General features: G+C 40.4%; 1 protein-coding gene across 2 annotated transcripts in view; it reads left to right on the top strand.

Moving 5' to 3' along the window:
- Positions 1–19,286, top strand: part of STARD3NL (STARD3 N-terminal like) — a 44,013-nt gene that overhangs the window by 20,293 nt on the left and 4,434 nt on the right. For both annotated transcript variants that reach the window (XM_072153291.1, XM_072153290.1), the window contains exons 5-9: positions 642–719; positions 2,080–2,133; positions 5,829–5,946; positions 13,792–13,890; positions 19,030–19,086. In XM_072153291.1, coding sequence (XP_072009392.1) covers positions 642–719; positions 2,080–2,133; positions 5,829–5,946; positions 13,792–13,890; positions 19,030–19,082 — 402 coding nt within the window. In that variant the 3' untranslated portion in view covers positions 19,083–19,086. The remainder of the gene's footprint in view (positions 1–641; positions 720–2,079; positions 2,134–5,828; positions 5,947–13,791; positions 13,891–19,029; positions 19,087–19,286) is intronic.

Below are 19,286 nucleotides of genomic sequence, written 5' to 3'. Positions count from 1 at the left end.
TCTCTGAAGCAGTGCATACTTCATACATATGTGAGAGGAGAAGCGACAGAGCTACATTATTATGTTTTTCCAGCAAAACCACTCAATTCAGGGATTAAACATGATATCTTTCTGCGTCATTGTAGCTACAGCATTCTCAAGGTATGTTTGGTTCATAATGCATACAAACAAATGGTAGATTTCCTTTAGAGTGTTCAAAAGTTACAACTATTAAAAGCAACACAAATCAGATTACAAATAAAGGACTGAGCAAAATGGCTGTGTCCTTAAGGGGTTAAGTTAAAGAATGATAGAGCTAGTAGTAGTGGAGTCAATATTTATAATACTGAATAATAAGTATGCCAACAGAGCACATTTGTTCTTTTTGTGTCATTTAGATGAACCAATATTCGCTACACAACACTAAGTACCACATTTAGGGCTCTATAAAGTCTGGTTCTTTTATGTACAGGTTCTAAATACAGTGTATTAACCAAAACTTGTTTCTTCCTGATCCAGCATTAGCATATCTTTAGACAAGCGACAGAAAAGATTAGCTTCCTTTTGATAGAAGAGGGGCTGGATGATTTCTTTTCTTGTTTTATTTGCTATTCTATGCATGTGATCTAATACACTTTTAAATGTTTTCTTGTTCTCAACAGTTGTTATCGTTCTTTCGATTTAATGTTCTCATTATTGCTTATGCAATATGCAAACTGCGTCACTGGTGGGCCGTAGCGGTAGGTACATCTGAAGTTCTATTAGACCCTTCCTTTTTTAGATACATGGAACTATGAAAGATCATCACACAGACATGTTCACTTGTGTCAGTGGTAACTGTAAAAGGACATCTACCACCAGGATCAAAGATTGTGAACCAAATGCACTTACATGGTGGTGTTGTTCCCTCTAGTAGGATCTTCACTTCTTTTAGCTTCTTATGACCTTGTATTTGCAAAAAAAGGGCTTTAAAATTATGCAAATGAGCCTGAGGGGCTCCAGGCACCATCCATGGAACCCAGAGCCCCTCAGGATCTTTTGTATACTTTTTAAAGCCTTGTTTTTATAAAAATAAGCACATAAGAAGCTAAAAGGGGATACATACCTCCATGTAAGTGTGCTTGGTTTACAATCCTTCATCCTGGTAGTAGATTTCCTTCAACCTTAACCTATTTTCATTTCCCAGCCAAAGTAACAAAAATAAAATCATTAAACCTCCACTTATTGTCTGATTCTAGGTATATACAAAGATGAACAACTGATCTCTGATTTCTTGTTACTTCCTTACCCTTTGTCCATGCATAGATCATACATTCTTCAGAAATGGTGTGGTGGGTTTGTTATATTAAGAATTAAAGTTATTAAAAAATTAATTGTAAGGACGTTACTTGTCCTATTTACAGTAGGTCTGATGGGTCATTCAGTCATTACAGAAGAGGAACCCAGTTTATGATTGGTATTCTCTTGGTATGTGATTTGCAGTTAAAATAAGCTAAAGATTTGTCCACCATGTTTGCTCCATAGATGCGGACATTTATCAGGGCTTTGTGGCGTAGAAGCACTGACATTATCGCAAATTTCTTGCACACTTCTAGGAAACTAGAAATTGCAATTATTTTTATGCCTAAACCACCTCCACGTTTTGGGCCTCTGTAGTTTTTAAAAACCTGCAAACATTCATTTGCACTAGTTCGAGCGCTGACATATGATAAATCCCCCCAGAGTTTTTAAAAGAGCTGGGTAAGCTTTGAGAAGTCTGTCTTTAACATAATCGTTATTATTGTGGATTTTAAATCTGATGAGTGAGACCAACTCTAGACTGCTCCGTTGCCTTTGGAATAGACATTTGGTAGCCTAAATTTCGCTCCAACTGAGATATAAACGAGTTTGAGGCCTTTATCACGCTGCATACACTGTGTATCCATGAACCTGTGTGTTTGTATCTATACATTCCAGAAATTGTACAGTGTACATGTTAGATCTAGCAGCAGGTAGTGTGTGGGGAGCACATATTCAGTTGTCACTCAGGCATTTGAGGTCCATTTCTTTGATCTGAATAATTAAATTGTGAGTAAACTTTTTATGCTTATTTCTCTATAGGTGACCACTGCAACAACATGTGCCTTTCTTATAGTGAAAGTTATTTTATCTAAGGTAAGTACATAGTGGCCAATGGCCGAACAATATTGCTGATACAGCTGAGGTATTGCTGGCTTCATTGCATTGCTGTTGTGGGTTAGTGGGGAATTTATCACGTGACGACGGGCCTACAAGGGCCTTGCCCCCCCCCCCCCCCCCACGTTGTGGCGATTACATCAAGAGGTATAAACCTCTTGATGTATCTGTCGGGCAACAGAGCCAGCGGGCAAAACTTTAAAAAGTTAGAAACGTTTGCAGGTTATGCACATGAATCCGAATATCCAGCGGAAGTGGTGTAGCTGCAGAAATAATCACAATTTCTTTTGCACTGCAGAAACTGGCATGGAAGCACTGATAACTTCCCCCTCTATGTTACTTCTGGAGTTATTTTCAGTTTATTTGGGTCACAATGTATTGCTTGAGGTTTTAAAGCCACCAGCAGGGATTGGGAGTAAAAATTAGTTCACTTTTTTAAAGCTTACATGAAGTGTGATTCAGAAATGGAGAGAAACTATGAAGTACATTTTTTAATGCTCTTTTTGTACTCAAACACAAATGTGTTAAAATACCAAGATATACTTCCCCTTCCCATTGGATCCTTTTCTGTTTCTGACACAAATAAATGCTTTGTTTTAACCCCTTTGGACAACATCCTGGTGCTGCGGGGGATGTATGGAGAGAAAACTCAATCTTGGATGGCTGATCTCTGCCCCTTGACGTCATCAGATGGTGGCGGTCTCATATAGACTCGTAGGCTTGCCATGTATAATGATCTTTAATAGTGTGTCGATGACAGGCTATTAGAGATCATCAGTAAAATTGTTATATATTGCAATACAGTAGTATTGCAGCATATAGTATGAACAATCAGACCATGTAGGGTTAAAGTACCCTAGAGGGTCAGAAATAATAGAAAACAAAATGTAAAAAAATATTAATAAAAGAATACTAAAAAAAATGTAAGTTAAAATCACCCCCTTTCACTAGAACACATAAAAATAAATAAAACATAAAAATCATAAACATGTTAGGCATTGCTACATCCCAAAATGCCCGTTCTATTTAAATAGAAAAAGATTATTCCCAGCCATGAACACCGTAAAAGAAAATAGCGCCCAAATGTCTGAATCGCCCCTTTTTGCCATTTTACCATCCATCATACAGGTCCCAAATTGATTTAAGTTAATACGCCAGTTCATATCATAAAAAATGACACCTTACATAGGTCTGTACAGCAAAGTGTGAAAAAGTTATTGGCCTCAGAATTTTTCAAAATGGCAAATTATTTTTATTTGTACAAAAGATTATAATTATTTAAAATCTACTAAAACCTAACAAAACCTATATAAATTTGGTATCAACTCAAAGAATAAAGAGTAGGTGTTATTCGGAGTGCAGAATTAAAGCCGTAAAAACAAAAGCCCACAAGAATAAGCCACACTTGTTTAGGTTTTTTGCCAATTTCACCGCACTTGGAATTTTTTTTCAACTTTCAAGTACATGATATGGAATATTAAATGGCACCACTAAAAAGTACAATTTCTCCCGCAGATAACATGCCCTCACACATCTCTTAAGCGTAAAAATAAAAAAAGTTGTCACTTTTGAAATGAGGGGAGTAAAAAAAGAAACGCAAAAACGAAAAAGGTCCTGCAAGGGTTAAGACTTTTTGCTCTGTTCATCACAAATAACAGAATATTCTTGTTTTGTGGATCAATACAGTTATAGTCATACCAAATGAACACTATGTAGCATATAGTGTATAGTAACTGGTTTGTACAGTTTGAATGTTTTTTTAGCTGTAATTTTAAAAAAAACATTGTTATTTCCTTTTTTAGTCTAATAAGGAAACTAGACTATGAGATCTTATGATTTCTGATACTAATGTACTGCAGAGGATACTTGCTGGCAGGACATAACTGTCAGGAAGTAAATCAGGCTGATACTGAGATGGCAGACCATGAAGCCTTAGAGAACACAGTGCTATAGCAATATTTCATCTTTCAAATATGGCTGTTGCCTTGGTACCACGGTTGCTATTGACCACAATCCTAAGGGGTTCAACACCCAAGATCTGCGCTATCCCCATTGGCAGGAGATGTAGCTAGGTGTTACCAGTACGTGAGAGCTGACACTTAATCCCTATGAAGCTTACTGAGCTACGTCCTTTTTGAACTATACATAGAGCAAGATTGGGTTAACTCTTGTAGTTTTTTAAAAAATATTTTAGAGAGAGATCACATGACCAGTGTAAAGTGAAGAACCTAAAGTGAAAAATTGAAGAATATATTTTCAGAATACTATGATATATATACATTATCAGTGTGTAATTGAAATAAGTACCGTATTTTCCGGGCCATTAGGCGCACCGGAATATAAGGCGCAACAGTCCGATGCGCCTTATATATGTAATAATTCCATATATAAGGCGCATCGGACTATAAGGCGCAGGGTCGGGGCGTGGCGGAGGTCCGGGGGCGGAGCGGAGACCCAACGGGACGCGACGCCGAGAAGAGACGCGGAACGCGGGGAAGGTGAGGGGGAGGTGGAGAATAGCATACTTACATAGGTCCCCGCTACCGGAGACAGCAGATCTCCAGTGGGAACTGCAGACCACGCGGCAGAAGTTGTTCGTGCCGCGTGGTCTGCAGTTCCCGCTGGAGATCTGCTGTCTCCGGTAGCGGGGACCTATGTAAGTAGGGTCCGCGGCCCTCATATAGGGCGCACCGGACTATAAGGCGCACTTTGGATTTCCAAGGAAATCCAAGGCTTTTAAGTGCGCCTTATAGTCCGGAAAATACGGTAATGTTAATCATTCAAAAAAGCCTAAATTTATGACCAACTCAATTAAATCATTAATCGATATCTAAAGATTAAAGGGAATCATAAAAAGTTTTTTTAAAAAAACCTCACTCTCATCTTGGACCCGCCGTTGGTCTCCGCTAAACTTGGCACACCAGAATCACCTTAAAAAGAGACTTCTAGAAAGCTACCTGGAGTGCTGGGATGTGATGTCCAGTGCTCCAGGCTGCTAATTATGCCCCTCACGTGAGAGGAATGAATTCACACCTCTAGTGTGATGGATGCCTCTATCATAACACAGAGGACAAGGGCTTTATCTGGTAATAGCCACATTCATATAGTCTTTGGGATACAGCCTGGTCCCTGCTGTGTCTGCCCGACATGGAGATGCTCTGTGCCGGGCAGTTTAACTCCTTTACTGCCACGATCCAGTACGAACGTGACAGCTAAGGAGAGAGACAAGTATAAAATAATTTTTAAAAAACACCTCACATGACCCCCTAAACACATAATTGGTATTGTCGTGTACGGAGCGACCTTGGCCCAGCATCTATTACATTGTTATACCCGTATTGTCAGGTGTATAAAAAATAAAAAACTAATAAACATGTAATAGAAAGCAATCAAAAGGTACCATATAATAGTACCAATCCAACCCTCACCTTTTCCTGCAATAAACAAGCCCTAATAACCCTCTTTTTATTGAGGAATAAAAAAGTTATATCTTTTGGAATTTGAGCATGACAAAAAATGTAAAAATGGTCGGTGTCCTGAAGGCCAGTTTGGGTTCATGTCCTTAAAGGTGTTAAACACTAGTTTTTATTTCTTCATATATACATTATGTGTGTTTTTTCTGGTTCTTTATATTACATAACAGAAGGATTAAAGGTATTCCTATTTTTTCCCAGCTGTTTTCCCAAGGTGCTTTTGGTTATGTCCTTCCGATCATGTCCTTTATCTTGGCCTGGATAGAAGCCTGGTTCCTAGATTTTAAAGTTTTACCGCAAGAAGCTGAAGAAGAGAATCGTAAGTTGTTATGAATGTATCTTTTATTTTATTAGTGTTTGTTTCATGATGTAATTGGTCAGTTACCCATTAATCACCAGGTATGTGTGGAACTTCTTCGCTGCACTTTATGGGGCCTCTTCTGATGAAAGCTTCCCTTTAAACATATCCACTATTAGTGTAGGTTGGCGTTATAAGCAATATACAATATGAATAGGAGAAGGTAGAAGCTAATTTAAAATACTGGTGGCAACATTGTTAACCCCTTAAGGACGCAGCCAGTTTGTATGTTAAGGCTCAGCACAGTTTTTTTTTTTAAATCAGAAGTACATTTTAGGGAAAATGTGAAAAAATGAACATTTTCAAAATCATATCACAAATTTTTTTTGCAGAAAACTTTTGTCATCTGTCTTCTATTTATTTCCATATTTTTTTTTTAAGGTTTGCTTATTTTTTACGAATTTTAGAAGGTTTATAGTTTTTGTAGCAAGTTCTAAAATTGTGTTCCTTATAAGCCTCAGAAAATCCTTAAAAGCTAAAATGACTATACTATTGCTGAATTTCACTGGCTGATCAAAGTACAGAGGAGGCAACTAAATAATAGTTATTTATGATGCAAGGAGTCCCATGGAACAGGAATGCATCACATTCCTCCATAATACTCCTATCCTTACTGTGGCCCCCTGATCGTGTGTAGCCATCCGTGATAAATGTAAAGCCTAATAAAACTTCATGAACCTTGTTTACAGTGTAGAAAGGATCTGTGTCCTTCTCTAGTGTGTTGGCTTTAAACTCTTGGGAATTTTTCTTTTCTTGCTGCCAAAACACACCTAAAGCTGACATTGCATTCCTCCTCATTATGAGAGCAAACATGGAACTGAAAAGCTTTCCTTCTGAGAACAAATGAAGTATACTTGCTTTATACCTTACCAATACCTATTTTGGCTAAGTTCCTGCCAGAACAAGACAAAATTTAGGTTCACAACACATTTTAGGGCCCAACATCCAGGGGTGGATTAAGACTGCCATGTGTCCTGGGCTGTATGAATATTATTTGAACTTGGCGAAACATATAGCTTCAGGTCCAGCACACAGCGATGAGTAAAAAAAGTATTCTCTTTATTGATCCAAGGGGTAAAACCACAAAAAGGAAATACACAGCTAGCGTAGGTCTAGGTCTGTGACGCTAGCTGTGTATTTCCTTTTTGTGGTTTTACCCCTTGGATCAATAAAGAGAATACTTTTTTACTCATCGCTGTGTGCTGGACCTGAAGCTATATGTTTCGCCAAGTTCATGTTTGCATGGTCAAGCTCCGGACCAGTCCGTGCACTCCAGTGAGAGAGACATCGTCCAAAAAGTTGTGGTGAGAGCCGGGTTTTGGGGGCTTATTGCCTACCGACTTTTTTCTTACATTATGAATATTATAGCCCCTTCAAGTCTGAAATTCACTTCCTACATATTGTACTATGCTTTCAGTCTGTGGTTTTAGGACATTTTGAAGACCTTAAAAGTTCCTGAAATGGTTCTTGTGTGCGTTTGTATTTCTGTATTAATGCAAGCCATAAAAGTGTCTCAGGACTATCTAAACCACTTGTTAAATGTGGCTCAAGTCTTTTAGACAGTTTGTTTTAGCTTACATTGCAACAGATGTCTGGTGAATTCTGCTTAGTGACTATTCACCCAAAGTGTATATTCCTTTAAAGGGGTTATCCAAATGTTTGTAAAATTATGGGGGCAGGCTGGTGAGGCATTTTTAAAAAAAAAAAAAAACCTGTACTCACCTCCTCAGTCGCACCAGACGTCCTGTGTCGTGGGGCTTTGTTTACAGGGGCACGGAAGCTTTAATGAGTTCAGATTAAAGCTACCTCGTCTGGCTGGATTCCGAACTCAGCAGGGCTTCCAGCGAGATGGCGGTGCGGTATATTTGGAGTGACTGAGGAGGTGAGTACAGGTTTTTTTAAAAAAAAAATGCCTCACCAGCCTGACCCCATAATTTTACAAACACTCGGATAACCACTTTAAAGGGAACCTGTGATCTCTGCTGAGTCCCAGGAGCACAAAGGTGGGTGCCAAGAGCCAAGAGTGGCTAATTGTAATGTATAGTGTGCAGAAATGCCTATGTGGTAGGAACGATCTGACCATCTAGGGTTAATGTGAAGATTATGGTGCTACCTAAGATGACATATTTTTAAGGAATGACCCAATTTCTCTGCAAGTATCTACAAACGCTGCAGAGGATTATTAATAAATACATCCGGGGCTATGGGGTACATAGAGTCTCGGCTGATACCTTATATTTGCCTACTGCTAGAGGAGGTCTGGGTTTGTCTTGTATGGAAAAGTATTATGACAGAGCAATTTTAGATCGGTTATTAGGAAAGTCAGACAAACATTGGCTTAATATTGAAAAAGGGTTGTCTTTAGATAAACTTTCCTCTTCCTATTTATGGAATATTGTGATGTATCGACCATATAAAAAGCCATCTCTTGTGTCTGCATATGCAGGCTTCCAGACATGGTATAAATTTTGCCGCACCACACCACTGATCTCTTGAAAAATTTGGGAAATACCTATACACCTACTATCGGTATTTATACCAAACATAACAAGTATCCTGTTGGTCATCCTTGGGTATTTCTGTGATAGGAGATATCAGCGAGAAAGGTCATCTAATGGCCTTTGCAGATATACACTCCAAGTTCAATATCCAGAAACAAGACTTTTATAAATTTCTACAGAATATGCATTTTATTGCTAGTGTACCAGAGGGTTGTAAAAATAAGAAAACAGCCTTTGAGATTTTGTTTTTCAATCTTCAGAGGTGGGAATAGGTTTCTCTATAACTAAAGAAAGTTGGGAGAGTGTTTCAACTTGCATCCAATCTCTCCAAATGTGCCATGCATTTAGAAACAAGAAGGAATTTTCTGTATAGGTGGTATTACTCTACTAACAGATGATACCGTATATTCTCGTGTATAAGCCGAGTTTTTCAGCACAAAGAATGTGCTGAAAAAACCTCACATCGGCTTATACACGAGTCTTTGGTGCTGGTCCAGGCGGCTCCTCTTTTCTCTTCTTTCGCCGGCAGAGTCGCGTCCATGTGATCTGCCGGCAGGTGCACACTATGATGCGGTGGTGTCGCCGCTGATGATGTCATCCGCAGCGACACCGCCGCACCCTAGTGTGCACCTGCCGGCAGATCACATGGACGCCACTCTGCCAGCGAAAGAAGAGAAAAGAGGAGCCCCGGGGATCCGCGCCGAAGATTGGGAGCCTGGCGCTTAAGATCGGGACTCACGCCAACGATCCGGACACCGGAGGGTGAGTATTAAGTTTTTTATTTTTTGGCAGGGGGCTGGCTGTACACTATATGGGGGCTGGCTGGATACTGCATGGGGGCTGGCTGGATACTGCATGGGGGCTGGCTGTATACTGCATGGGGGCTGGCTGTATACTGCATGGGGGCTGGCTGTATACTGCATGAGGGCTGGCTGTATACTACATAGAGGCTGGCTGTATACTACATAGAGGCTGGCTGTAAACTATATGGAGGCTGGCTGTGTACTGGCTGTATACTACATGAGGGCTGGCTGTATACTACAGAGAGGCTGGCTGTAAACTATATGGAGGCTGGCTGTAAACTATATGGTGGCTGGCTGTATACTATATGGGGCTGGCTTTATACAATATGGGGGCTGGCTGTATACTATATGGGGGCTGGCTGTATACTATATGGGGGATGGCTGTATACTATATGGGGGCTGGCTGTATGCTATATGGAGGCTGGCTGTATACTATATGGGGGCTGGCTGTATACTATATGGGGGCTGGCTGTATACTATATGGGGGCTGGCTGTATATTATATGGGGGCTGGCTGTATACTATATGGGGGCTGGCTGTATACATAGGGGCTGGCTGTATACTACATAGGGGCTGGCTGTATACTACATAGGGGCTGGCTGTATACTACATAGGGGCTGGCTGTATACTACATGGAGGCTGGCTGTATACTATATGGAGGCTGCCTGTATACTACTTGGGGGCTGGCTGTATACTACATGGGGTCTGGCTGCATACTATATGGCTGGCTGTATACTACATGGGGGCTGGCTGTATACTACATGGGGGCTGGCTGTATACTACATGGGGACTGGCTGTATACTGCATGGGGCTGGCTGTATACTGTAGGGGGCTGGCTGACTAAACTACATGGGGGCTGACTAGCTGTATACTACACCCTCGGCTTATACTCGAGTCAATAGGCTTTCCCAGTTTTTGGTGGTAAAATTAGGGGTCTCGGCTTATACTCGGGTCGGCTGATACTTGAGTATATACGGTAATTGTATTTACCCAACGTCTTCTAGTTTATGTTGTAGGAATAGGGTACCATATTACATAGCCTTACTAGGGGTTTGTCTAAGTGACTTTTTACCAGCTGATAGAACCATTATGTTTCAAGTTATGACCAACAAACTTATTACCTAAATAGCAAAACTATGGAAATCTAGGAAAATACTTTCTATAACGGAACTCACTCATCGGGTTTGTAAGAACTGCGCATTAGAAAGGGTTATGTCATATAAAGAAGGAAACATATCTAAATTTATCAAGAGATGGGAGAAATAGATAGCAGCATCATACAATAAAGCTTCATCTTATGAAGAAGTGCAGAAAAGTGGTATTATAAAGAAAGCATTTTTATTTTTTGTTTTTGCTATGATAAAGTGGCCACAGCCCATAGTTACTTTTATCATATGCTATGTTAGTGCTGTTTTGTTCACATAGCTCAAAAATGTCAGGGATGTTCACATATGCAATGCTAAGTAGCGTGGTTCATGTTTAGAGATGAGTGAGTATACTGCTCAGTCGAGTATTAGCATACTCGGACCGGCTCGTTGCTTGGACGAGTATCTCGCCGGCTCAAGATCGAGCATTAAATTAATAAAAGACAGCGAAGAACAGTGTTTACAGTGAAGAATAACACATTACACATGTTTACAGATGTTTTCTTTGTAAAAACACATTGAAAGATCACTATTCTTCACATTGCAGGTGTTTGCGCGTGTCTTCCGATAAGTTAGGAGATGTGCGCGCACATCTGCAAAGTGAAGAATAGAATAAAAACAGTGAACACAGGACCATTTAAGTGCAGAACACATTGAAGGAACACTATTCTTGACTTTGCAGGTGTTCGCACGTGTCTTCCGCTAAGTTAGGAGATGTGTGTGAACATCTGGAATGTGAAGAATAGTGTTCTTAATGGTCCTGTGTTCACTGTTTTTATTCTATTCTTCACTTTGCAGATCTGCGCGCACATCTCCTAACTTATCGGAAGACACGCACGAACACCTGCAATGTGAAGAATAGTGTTCTTTCAATGTGTTCTTACAAGGAAAACATCTGTAAACATCTGTAATGTGTTATTCTGCACTGTTCTTTTAATGTGTTCTTTCAGTGAAAAAATGCTCGGGTCTCCCATTGACTTTAATGGGGTTCGTTATTCGATACGAGCACTCGAGCATCGGGAAAAGTTTGTATCGAATAACGAGCACCCGAGCATTTTAGTGCTCGCTCATCTCTATTCATGTTCTATTGTTAATTTAAAAATGAGCCACATTAAGATGTGTGTGAAGAGATTATGTAAAAGTCTGTAAGTACATACCAATGTATGTAAATGATTGAAATTGCTCAATAAAATTTGTTGTTTTTTTTAAAAATGGGGAAACGTTTTGTCTCGAGTATAAGCCAAGGGGGTAAATTATTTGGTCACATCCTCCCCCACTAATGAAGTGCCCAGCAGCCTCCCTCAGTAATAAAATGGCCAGCAGCCTCCCTCAGTAATAAAATGGCCAGCAGCCTCCCCAGTAATAAAATGGCCAGCAGCCTCCCCAGTAATAAAATGGCCAGCAGCCTCCCCAGTAATAAAATGGCCAGCAGCCTCCCCAGTAATAAAATGGCCAGCAGCCTCCCCAGTAATAAAATGGCCAGCAGCCTCCCCAAGTAAGAACATTTCCAGCAGCCTTCCCAGTAACAAAATGCCCAGAAGTCAAGTTCTAAATTCTCTACTTTTGATGCAGATAGTCATAGCACCTAAATAAATTCATAACCTACTTTCCCCAAATGTTTGCTTTATGTTGGTATGTCTTTTTAAGATTCCACGTAATTTACTAGAATGTTACGAGGTTTACAATTTGGGTGCCATTTTTTACATTTTTTTAAAAATCACCCAAACCTATATATATAGGCATCTGCTCAGCTTCCAATTGACTGTGAGAGGCCTAAATAATAGCAAGCCTTAAGCTATTAGCCCATAATAGAAACTACACCCCTCAATGTATGAAAATTAAATTTGAAGAAGTTTGTTAACCCTTTAGGTGTTTTTTAGGGATTAAAACAAAATGCGGACTACAAATTGTAATATTTTTGGACAATACATTAATTTTGGGCGGATAATTAAACATTTGAAATGGATTAAATGACAAACAGCTCCACAAGGTTTGATACTCAATTTCTCCCTAGTGTACCCCCATGTGTGGTGGTAAAATGCAGATTTGCATCATCAAATTGTTAATTTAATGTGGATATATAGGGGTTTATTTTATTTTTTTTTTTTGTCGGCTGAGAATCCCTTTTCTGGTACATACATTTGGGGTATCTATAGGTAATTGATGAGATTTTTTTGCCTTTTTTTAGCTGTTCAGCATACCATAAAAATAAAATGTTATTTTTATTCTACGGGTCGTCATGATTATGGAAATACCTAATTTATAAGCTTTTTTTAAAAAAAATTCCCAATTTTACTGAATAAAAACTAATTTGGAGAAAATCTTGTACATTTTATCACCACCATCTTTTCAGAGGCATGCAGGTCCAATAATGATTCTATTTTATTTTACAGACAGTTACGGAAGCGGCAGTACCAAATATGTGGGGTTTTTTTTTGTGTATTTGTGTTTTTTATACTTTATTAAGTAAAATTACATTTTAGGGGCTTATATTTTATTTATTTTTTAATTTAATGTTTTAAACTTTTTTTTTTTTTTTAACCTAATCCAAACTTGAACCAGTAATTTTCTCACTTTGTGATACATGTGATGAGTTGCCGGTTTAGTCTCACTTTTGGGACTTTTTAGGGTGTGTGACTTTTTAGTCCCAAATAGTAGTTTACCAAAAGTATGGCTGGGTCTAGCATGCTCTGTTTTTGGACTTATTAGGTGCAAGAATGAGACAATTCCAAGGCCAAAAGTCGCACATGTTGAACAAAAATCTGGGCTACAAAGATAAATTGAATCCTTGAGGCAGCTAACGTTGGTACGCACAAAAAAAAAGAAAAAGGAAGCAATAGGAGTGATACATGTCCCTTGTGTGACTCAAAAGCAGAAGACATTAAACAATACTTGTCAAAAGAATGTAAAATGTGCATAAATATCAGACACCAAAAGGTTAACTGTAGCATGTACTTTGACATTCTTGTTCTGTATACAGGCGGTCCCCTACTTAAAACCACTCGACTTACATACAACCCATAGTTACAAATGGACCTCTGGATATTGGTAATTTATTTTACTTTAGTCCTAGGCTACAATAAACAGCTGTAACAGTTATCACATGTGTCTGTAATGAAGCTTTAGTGTTAATCCTGATTCTTATGACAACCCAACATTTTTAAAATCCAATTGTCACAGAGACCAAAAAAGTTCTGGCTGGGGTTACAATTATAAAGTATACAGTTCCGACTTACATACAAACTCAACTTAAGAACAAACCTACAGACCCTATCTTGTATGTAACCTGGGGACTGCCTGTACTAATATTGTTGTGCTAGGCATAATATAAAAGCTAAACAATTTTTTTTTCTTTAAGGTCGTTTAATGATACAGAGTGTTTCTGAACGTGCAGCACTTTTACCACCAGGACCAAGGTCGGATGGGCAGTTCTACTCACCCCCTGAATCTCCTGCAGGTAGATCAATTAAAATATATGTGACTTCAATAAAGAATGCTATCAATCTAATATATAAAGCTGTGTGTGTGTGTGTGTGTGTGTGTGTATGTATGTATGTATGTATGTATGTCCGCTAAAGGAATCTGTAAGTTTACAATCACCAAATTTTTCACAGTTGTTGCCTGAGACTAAGGGAACGTCTAAGGGTAATGCCACACGGGGCATTTTTGGACCATTTTAAAGCCTGCGTTTTCAGTTTCTTCAAAAACGCGTGGTTTTTTTAAACCATTTACCATGCATTTGGCTGCTTTGTACCTGTACCCTAAGATAAATAGGTTCAAAGCAGCCAAAAGCATGGTAAATGGTAAAAAAAACGGCAGAGTTTTAAAAACATGCGTTTTTAAATGAACTGAAAATGCATGCTTTAAAATGGTTTAAAAACCAAAAACTCCCTGTGTGGCATGACCCTGAGACCAGGTCTTGAGCCGAAATTTTCATACCCACGTTTACCAAAAAACACTTATTAACCACCATATACAGAAGCCATTGTCTGCTGCTGCTGTGGAAGTTGGAAGCTGAACCGTGATTGGTTGCTGTATTGCCACAGGTCATTTATATGAGCTCGGAGCTTTGATTGGTTACTATAGGCCAGTGGTGGCGAACCTATGGCACGGGTGCCAGAGGTGGCATTCAGAACCATTTCTGTTGGCACTCAGGTTATCACCCCAGTTCACCAGACAGGAACAAATCCATCAAATCTTTCTGCGGTCCCAGGCAACTTAAGAGATGCTGCTCTCAGCGCTATTTTTAAGCGACACTTCATTGGCTGTTGAAAGATATGGAAGAACAGGTAGCAATACGTTACTGCTTAAAATGCCATGTTGGCACTTCACGGTAAATAAGTGGATTTTGGTTGTAGCTTGGGCACTCGGTCTCTAAAAGGTTCGCCATCACTGCTATAGGCAATGAGTAGAAGACACTTCTGTGTGAGGTAAGATGAATAGGGATACAGAGATAGGGGGAGATTATTGTCTGAGGTAAAACTGTTCCAGTTGCCCAGAGATCAGCTGTAATTTTATAAACAGCTGTGCAAAAATGAAACTCGAGCTCTGAGACAGTCAGTCGACATATAGTCAGTGAAAGAGACTGCCGGCGACGGACAGATAGTCACTCACTGAAAGAGACTGCCGGCGACGGACAGACAGTCACTCACTGAAAGAGACTGCCGGCGACGGACAGACAGTCACTCACTGAAAGAGACTGCCGGCGACGGACAGACAGTCACTCACTGAAAGAGACTGCCGGCGACGGACAGACAGTCAGTGAAAGAGACTGCCGGCGACGGACAGACAGTCTAGAATTAGATATAAAATATTTTTTGTTAACCTATTCTATCGTGTTGTAGCTATTAGCAGTTATTTACTATCCTGGGGAACGTCAGGAGCTACAGCTAGTGAAGAATAAAATCAAAAGTAATGTTGGATGTTTTTTAACATTCGCAGACACATGGGTTGTTGTATTTATACTTGACTGCATGAACTGCTTTCTTCTGTGGGAAAAAAAGAAGCCCACCCTTAGCAATAATTTTATTTCACTTTTGGCAGAGACCGCTTTGTGATTTTTTTTTTTCATAGGTTATAAAAGGGGGTATACCCAACTGAACATTTACATTTAATTTACTCCATCTGCCATATACAGGCGGTCCCCTACTTAAGGACACCCGACTTACAGACAACCCATAGTTACAGACAGGCCCCTGTGACCTCTGATGAAGCTCTCTGAATGCTTTACTATAGTCCAAGACTGCAATGCTCAGCTGTAAGGTGTCTGTAATGAAGCTTTATTGATAATCCTTGTTTCCATTACAGCAAAAAATGTTTAAACTCGAATTGTCACTGGGGCCAAATTTTTTTTTCTCTGGATCTACAATTATAAAATATACAGTTTCGACGTACATACAAATTCAACTTAAGAACAAACCTCCGGACCCTATCTTGTACGTAACCCGGGGACTGCCTGTACATATATTTCTTCAATTGGATGTTATTAAAATCCTCCCTGTATGTAGATATTTTCCCATTAATGTAGACATGTGATTCCTTAAAAATGAAGGATAGCTGTCATTATATACGACCAGCTGGAGTGATTGTTCAAAGAAACAGACTGTTTCAGCTCCTTAATCCTTTAAGGATGCAGAGTTTTTTCACTCATTTCTTGCTCTCTACCTTCAAAAATCCAAAGACCAGAGGCTGTCTCTTTTTAACCCATAAATTTACTATGGGCATTTACTAAGGACTTTGCAACACGCTTTTTTCGGACTGTGCCTGTTCTTCAGTGTTAAAATGGCTTGCACAGGTATTTAAGTAGTGGGTGCGCTGCGATTGTGTTGCAACCTACCCTTTTTCTGGCGCAGCTGTGCTAGCTTCCATGCGACACAAATTAGGGGGCGTGCCGACTTATTCGGACTGAACACGGGATTTAACGTTCAAATTGTATCGCAAGCCCTAGCGCTTAGATGCACCACTAAAAAGATGGTGAACTCTGTAGTATGGCAGTTTATGGTAGGAGCAAACATACAACCTAGGGTTAATGTACCCTAGAGGGGCTGAAAAATAGTAAAAATTACCGTATATACTCGAGTATAAGCTGAGACCCCTAATTTTACCACCAAAAACTGGGAAAACATATTGACTCGAGTATAAGCTGAGGGTGGGAAATGCATTGGTCACAGACCCCCCCCCAGTATATAGCCAACCAGCCCCCAGTAGTATACAGCCAGTCCAGCCTGCCCCCAATAGTATACAGCCAGTCCAGCCTGCCCCCAGTAGTATACAGCCAGTCCAGCCTGCCCCCAGTAGTATACAGCCAGTCCAGCCTGCCCCCAGTAGTATCCAGCCAGCCCAGCCTGCCCCCAGTAGTATCCAGCCAGCCCAGCCTGCCCCCAGTAGTATCCAGCCAGCCCAGCCTGCCCCCAGTAGTATCCAGCCAGCCCAGCCTGCCCCCAGTAGTATCCAGCCAGCCCAGCCTGCCCCCAGTAGTATCCAGCCAGCCCAGCCTGCCCCCAGTAGTATCCAGCCAGCCCAGCCTGCCCCCAGTAGTATACAGCCAGCCCAGCCTGCCCCCAGTAGTATACAGCCAGCCCAGCCTGCCCCCAGTAGTATACAGCCAGCCCAGCCTGCCCCCAGTAGTATACAGCCAGCCCAGCCTGCCCCCAGTAGTATCCAGCCTGCCCCCAGTAGTATACAGCCTGCCCCCAGTAGTATACAGCCTGCCCCCAGTAGTATACAGCACTGCCCCCAGTAGTATACAGCACTGCCCCCAGTAGTATACAGCACTGCCCCCAGTAGTATACAGCACTGCCCCCAGTAGTATACAGCACCCTAGCCTGCCCTGTGTGGTATACAGCCTGCCCCCAGTAGTATACAGCCCAGCCCAGCCTTCCCCCGGTAGTATACGCCTGCCCCCAGTAGTATACAGCTTCCCCCAGCATTAAAAAAAAATAAAAAACTTATATACTCACCCTCCGGTGGCCCCGATGTGCAGCGCTGCTCCCCCGATGTCTGCGCGGCTCGTCTTCAGGCTTCCGCGCCCGTCTTCTTTCTTCTGCCGTGTGCCGCCATTGCTCTCTCTCTCGGCCGACGCCTATGATGACGCGCCGCTGCTGACGTCATACTAGGCGCCGCCCGGGGGAAGAACAATGGCGGCGCCCTGCAGAAGAAAGAAGACGGGCGGGGAAACCTGAAGACGAGCCGCGCGGACATCGGGGGAGCAGCGCTGCACATCGGGGCCACCGGAGGGTGAGTATATACGTTTATTATTTTTTAAGTATTTTTAACTCGTATATGACTCGTGTATAAGCCGAGGGGACGTTTTTCAGCACATTTTTTGTGCTGAAAAACTCGGCTTATGCACGAGTATATACGGTAAAAAAAAGTTTTAAAAAAATTGTATAAAAAATTCAAATCGCCCCCATTTCCCTAAGTCATATAAATAAACAGTAAAAATCATAAACACATTATTGCCACATCCAAAAATTCCCGATCTATCAAAATATAATAAAGTTTTTTCACTGTGTTTAACCCTGTAACGGAAAATAGTGCCCAAAGTTGAAAATGGCAGTTTTTTGCCATTTTGAAAAATATAAAAAATTCTATAAAAAGTGATTAAAAGGTCCTACAGTCCTAAAAATGATAGCTTTGAAAAGGTAAAGTAGACATGTCATTTGGGAAACACAGTGAAAGCTGTAAAATCCAAGCTCACAAAAATGGCACAAATGCGTTTTTTCACCAATTTCACTGCGTTTGGAAATTTTTCCCCACATCCCAGTGCAATTTGTTACGCAGTCCTCACACAGCTCTTTACATGGAAAAATAAAAAGTTATAGATTTTTGAAGGTGAGTAGTGAAAAATGAAAACGCAAAAACAAAAAATGGCCTCGGTGTTAAGGGGTTAATCCATGTTTCTGTTTGGATAACAAGACTAATAAACTGTCTTTGCATTAGCATTTTGAAATTTTCAGACTGGGGTCTTTGCATCTTGTCACAAGCATAAATGCAAGACTCTCCCTTTTTCAAGGCTTTCCTCACTAACTGCTGAGAAACACCCATTTAGTTTTTGTGCATGGTTCCACATGCTCCCGTGTTTGCAGCATGCAGATGTCTAAATAGAAGAGATCAGGGGAAATCTGGAGGATCAATATTCAGGTCCCGTTATCCTAAAGGCAGCTGTATAACCTGACTCGCTTTAATAAAGCTTGTATAGCTTAATGCCATATCATGTCCTTTTGGAAGGGAGATAAGGCGAGTTGTCCACATTTGTTTTAGAATATATTTTTCCATTAAATTATTGATTTAAAAAGTTTATCAGAAACCTTGTGGGGGGGGGGGGGGTTGAATTACCATTGAAGTGAATGAATTGTATTGAGGACTCGTAACAGGACCTGGACATGACTGGAATACATGGTTGTTACTCGGGTGGCATTTGTAGACCAATAGGACCTAAAATATTAGAAAAGTAGATCTGAAATGTCCCTCGCAGTGTACTACTTCTTCAATAACCTACCAGATGGCTCTCACCTTGTGTGAATATTCAGATTTAGACATTTACTCTAGGTATAACATTTTCTTTATGCTTTTTTTTCACCTTAATTCTTTGCAGATTCAGATGAGGAAGTGGAAGAGAAACAAGATGGTGAAAAATCTCTCATTTAGTAAAGTAAGAGTACATTAATATCCTTATGAGAAAGTGACATATAGTGGGGAAAAAAGTATTTAGTCAGCCAACAATTGTGCAAGTTCTCACACTTAAAAAGATGAGAGGCCTGTAATTGACATCATAGGAAGACCATAACTATGAGAGACAAAATGAGAAAACAAATTCAGAAAATTACAGTCTAATTTTTAAAGAATTTATTT

Source organism: Engystomops pustulosus, chromosome 5 (assembly GCF_040894005.1).
Source record: "Engystomops pustulosus chromosome 5, aEngPut4.maternal, whole genome shotgun sequence".
Lineage (NCBI taxonomy): Eukaryota > Metazoa > Chordata > Amphibia > Anura > Leptodactylidae > Engystomops > Engystomops pustulosus.
Note: the sequence above shows the minus strand (reverse complement) of the source record. Positions and strands in the feature narration are given on the sequence as shown.